The sequence below is a fragment of the Pan troglodytes genome, chromosome 21, assembly GCF_028858775.2.
Source record: "Pan troglodytes isolate AG18354 chromosome 21, NHGRI_mPanTro3-v2.0_pri, whole genome shotgun sequence".
NCBI lineage: Eukaryota > Metazoa > Chordata > Mammalia > Primates > Hominidae > Pan > Pan troglodytes.
Window position 1 is genome coordinate 9,693,984 of NC_072419.2, and position 4,715 is coordinate 9,698,698.

At 62.3% G+C, this 4,715-nt stretch overlaps 1 protein-coding gene across 1 annotated transcript; it reads right to left on the minus strand.

Annotated features, from left to right (window-relative positions):
• Positions 1 to 366: 366 nt before the first annotated feature.
• On the minus strand, positions 367 to 3,918 carry AVP (arginine vasopressin). Its single transcript, XM_001160259.7, has 3 exons — positions 2,365 to 3,918; positions 786 to 987; positions 367 to 614 (listed from the first exon to the last, which is right to left on the minus strand). Exons 1-3 carry the CDS (start codon positions 2,482 to 2,484, stop codon positions 442 to 444), a joined length of 495 nt encoding a protein of 164 aa, XP_001160259.2. The 5' UTR covers positions 2,485 to 3,918; the 3' UTR covers positions 367 to 441.
• Positions 3,919 to 4,715: the final 797 nt, after the last annotated feature.

Genomic DNA, 4,715 nt, shown 5'->3' on the forward strand with positions numbered 1-4,715 from the left:
CATCTCTCTCCAACATTCTGCTGTCTCTGTCTCTGGGTCTCTTGCTGTCTTGTCCTCCAGGCCTTTCCCCTCTCTGCCTTTACTTCTTTCCCTCTGCCGGGAGGATCCTCAACCCACCCCCTCCAAGGCCACTCTCGGCCTCTGGTCTCCCCCTCCCCTGCCTCCCAATTCGCCCTGTCCCTCGTTCTAGCGACACCTCTGCGGGTCCCAGATCGCTTCCTCTACGGGACCTGTTGCTTCTCTGGGGTGGATCCGCCCACGACCTCAGGTCCGGGGACTGGCTGGTCGGCGTGGTGGCGGGGGTCCGCGCTCCCACCTCTCTCCCCTTCCCTCTTCCCGCCAGAGACTGAGACAGACGCGAGGCCGTGCATTGGCAGAGGTTTATTGTCCGTGCTGCAGGGGCGGGCGCAAAGAGCGCGCCGGTGGGGCGAGCGGGGGAGCTCAGTAGACGTCGGGCTGGGCGGGCTCGAAGGGCTCGGGCGCCCCGGCCAGCTGCACCAGCCGCAGCAGCAAGGCCCCGGCCGGCCCGTCCAGCTGCGTGGCGTTGCTCCGGTCGCTGGCGCGGGCGCGGCGGTGAAAGCCCTCGCGGCACTCGGGCTCGGTCGTGCAGCTCTCTGCCGGGAGGACGTGTGAGCACGGGCGCCCTGGGGTGGGCGCAGCTCGCGATGCGGGGGCCCACACCCTCCCCGCCGGGCCCGACCCAGCCCCCACCCCGCCGCAGGCCCGCGTCCCCCCACCCAGGCGGTCTGCGCCCCCCCAGCCCCAGGCCCGCCCCCGCCGCGCACCGTCGTTGCAGCAAACGCCGAAGGCGGCGCAGCGGCCCCCGCTCCCGCACGCCTTCTGGCCGGACTGGCAGGGCGACGGCAGGTAGTTCTCCTCCTGGCAGCGCAGCGCCTCAGCCGTGCCCACAAAGCAGCCCAGCTCGTCCGCGCAGCAGATGCTGGGCCCGAAGCAGCGGCCTTTGCCCCCGGGGCCGCAGGGGAGGCACTGCGGGGACGGGTGGGGTGAGCGGGAGGAGGGGAGCCGGGAGTCGAGGGGTTGGAGGGGAACGCGGCGAGGCGGGGATGCTGGGGTCCAGGGCTCGGAGTGCGGGCGGGACACCGGGGCTGCAGCTGCAGGCACGCTCGGGCGCCATCTGGGCCTCGACCGCGGTCACGGGCGGGGCGTCCAGATCTGCTCAGCACCTTGGTTTCTTGGATGACCTCTCAGTGATAGCCCTCAGCGTCCTCACGCTCAGCTAGGGACGGGTCTCCCGTGGACTACAGCATGGGGAGCCCTTCCTCGAGCCTCGGGGCCATCGCTGGTGGGCGCCACTGTTGCAGCTGCCCCACCCTCCACCACTCCAGACCCTTCCTCCGTCCTCCTCGCACTGCTGCGGCTTGAGCCCGGGCCCACCCCCTTCCCCACTACACCATGCAGAGAGGCCCTACCCATCCAGAACCCCGGCCCTTCCCATTTCCTGTCTCCTCTCTTGCCTTGCCCCTGGCCCCCGCCAAGCTTGTCGGCCTCAGCTGGAGCCTTGACCCCTGCTCAGCCACCTATGACCTATCAGGTGGGTGGGAGGGGCCTGAGCCCTAGAGGCGAGCACGGACACCCAGGTGCCTCAGGACCCTAAAGGAGCCTAGCAGGAGGAAGAGAGGCTGCGGGGGTTGCCGACCGGCCACTCTCATCTGCTCAACAGCCGGTTCTCTGGCGCAATGGATAGCGCATTAGACTTTTAGCTGAGCCTGGTGTGGTCTAATTTGCTCAAGGGCTCATCATTGAGCCTGGACAGAATTGCATGCACATCGTGATTGGATTTCCTTCAGCTCTGCTGGAAATGGAGGAAACGTCCAGCACTATAGAATTAGGCCAGGTTCCCAGCAGAACTTCCCCACAGGATGCCCCACTCAAGTGCGCTCAGACCAGTGGCCATCTTCTGTGTGGGGGCCTGGGCGCCTGTGGCTGGGAGGCTGGGGCTGGATGAGGAAAGCCTCCAGTGCTAGGTAGGATGGAGCCTCTGCTGCCCCAGCCAGTCCAGATGCAAGACCGCCATGGGCACAGGGGAGGCCATGATGCCCCGTTCTCCCTATCCAGCCCCAAGCCCAGTCACCGGGGAAGCATCCCTCATTTCCCTGCATCCCTGTCTGGATGGCGACAGTGACCAGGAGCGCCTTCAGCCTCTCCCAGCCTCCTCCAAAGCCTGGTCCCCTCTGGCCCACCCCATTGGCTCCTCTGCCCAGCCATGCCATGCCTCCCTCTTCCTCCCCCGAACTTCCCCTAAAGGCTACCACCACCCATGACTTCCCTCTTTCCTAGCCCCTGACCCGGGGTGTCAGCACTGCCCGCTATGGCAGCCCTGAGATGGCCCACAGTGGGAAGTACCTGTCTCAGCTCCAGGTCGGACACGGCCCTCTTGCCACCCCTCGGGCAGTTCTGGAAGTAGCACGCGGAGGAGAAGGCCAGTAGGCCGAGGAAGCAGGCGGGCAGCATGGTGTCGGGCATCCTGGTGCACACAGGTGGACCCCGTATGCAGCGCTGCTTGGTGGCTCTGTGCTGCTGCCTCTGCTGGCTGCCTATTTATGTCCGCAGGTGTTCCCGTGGAGGCGAGACGCGGCCGCCACCCCCTCCCCAGTGGCTCCCCAGGAGCCCACGGCCGCCAGGTCCCCAGCCGTCAGCAGTGATTCAGGCATCTGGGGACACACGTGGGCCTGTCTGTGCAGGGGATCATGGGGGAGGGGTACGGGCCGCCAGGCTGCCATGGGCCGTGGAATGACAGCAATTGCCTCTACTGTGACTGCAGCGCTCTGGATTCAGGGAGAGGGACAGACTGGGGGGTCACCTGGAGACCATCTCTGAGCTTTCTGATTACCCAGAAATGGCTTAGGGTCCAAGAAGAGGGTAAGAGGAACCGAGGGGCTGCGTGTTAGGGGCAGGGACAGGCCCTGGCCTAGGAGCTGTGGGGCAGGGGACAGCCAGGTGTGTGGGGAGGGTTAGCCCTGTGACAACAAGATAAGGGACCAAGAACAGCACAAGCCCAGAGTGGTGAGGACAGGGGCTGCACCAGAGATGAGAATCCCTGCCTCGTGGACAAGGCAGCTGCGGTCGTGGAGTCAAGGGACACAGAATGAGAGGGGCTTGTTCTCACAGGGTAGGGGGGTGGCAGGTTGCTGGGGAAAGTGCAAGACATGACACCCCCGCACCCCCATAGAGCAGGGCATGGGGACTCAGGCCCTGAAGCTGGGGGCCTTGGGGACACACTGGGGGCCTTGGGGACACATTGGCACGTGACCCATCACCCCCTCCCAGGTAGAAACATGAGTGTGGGGAGCTACTATGGGGAGAAAGAACTCCATGCCAAGTAAGGTTCAAAGGTGGGGGGAGCCCCAGGAAACCTGACAACAGTTTGTCCCAATTCCTACGCCCACCAGGACCTTAGTATGTGGCAACCAGGGCAGGTACATCTCAGGCCTGGGGTGGGAGAGCTGGGGGTGGGGGGTGTCTGGGCCTGGGGGAAGGTGCAGGAGGAGCCATACCTAAATGGACCCAGCCTGAGAAAGCCACTTTTGGTCCCTAATCCCAAGGTGGCAGGTCTAAAGAGGACATGGCCTCTCTCCCTGGGCCACCAGAATGCCCCGCTGGTCTGGGGTTCAGGCCCGGTACCCCCTGCCTCTCAAGCTGTGCGCAGTCCCCAGCTCTCGCAGTTCCCACAGGCTCTTGGCCTCCTCTCCAGGGTGCATACAGGTGCTGCGAGGAAATTCCAGGGGACACAGCAGCCCCATCTCCAGCAAGGGCAGTGAGGGGGCCAACAACCCAGGAGGGGCCTCCTATACTCAGGCCATGGCATCGGTCTTTTCAGGAATGACCCCTCAGGGACTGCAAGGACCCTTTGAGAGGCAACACTGGGCAGTTGTTATTGCAGGAACACTGGCTCCCAATAGCTTGGCTGAGGGTCTGGCCTCTGTTGCTCGACACTTCATGGCTTGGGCAGCTCACTGGACTTCTCTGTGCCTTACTTTCTGCCAGTGTGAAGTAAGGAAAATCATGGTACCCACCTCCTAGGGTCAATGTGAGGACAGAAATAAATAATTTATTATACAAAAGCTTTAGAGCCAGGCATGGCAGCTTATGCCTGTAATCCCAGCTACTTGGGAGACCCAGACAGGAGGTCAAGACCAGTCTCGGCAACATAGCAAGACCCCATCTCTTTTTTTTTTTTTTTTTTTTTGAGACAGAGTCTCACTCTGTCAACCCAGGCTGGAGTGCAGTGGCACAATCTCGGCTCAGTACAACCTCCACCTCCCAGGTTCAAGCGATCCTCCTGCCTTAGCCTCCCAAGTAGCTGGGATTACAGGCATGCGTCACCACCCCAGGTTAATTTTTGTATTTTTAGTAGAAACGGGGTTTCACCATATTGGCCAGTCTGGTCTTGAACTCCTGGCTCAAGTGATCCACCCGCCTCGGCCTCCCAAAGTGCTGGGATTACAGGCATGAGCCACCGTGCTCGGCCCCATCTCTAATTTTAAATAAATAAATAAATACTTTTTTTTTGAGACAGAGTCCCATTCTGTCACCCAGACTGGAGTGCAGTGGCGTGATCTCAGCTCACTGCAACTTCCAACTCCCGGGTTCAAGTGATTCTCTTGCCTCGGCCTCCCAAGTAGCTGGGATTACAGGCGCCTACCACCACGCCTGGCTAATTTTTTTTGTATTTTTACTAAAGATGGGGTTTTGCC

What these genes read in the sequence shown, in the direction of transcription:
- AVP (XM_001160259.7), bottom strand. Translation starts at nt 2,484, where the DNA reads ATGCCCGACACCATGCTGCCCGCCTGCTTCCTCGGCCTACTGGCCTTC. An exon ending in CCGACCTGGAGCTGAGACAG is followed by an intron (nt 988 to 2,364) that starts GTACTTCCCACT and finishes CCGTCCCCGCAG; the next exon opens with TGCCTCCCCTGCGGCCCCGG. An exon ending in CGGCGTTTGCTGCAACGACG is followed by an intron (nt 615 to 785) that starts GTGCGCGGCGGG and finishes TCCTCCCGGCAG; the next exon opens with AGAGCTGCACGACCGAGCCC.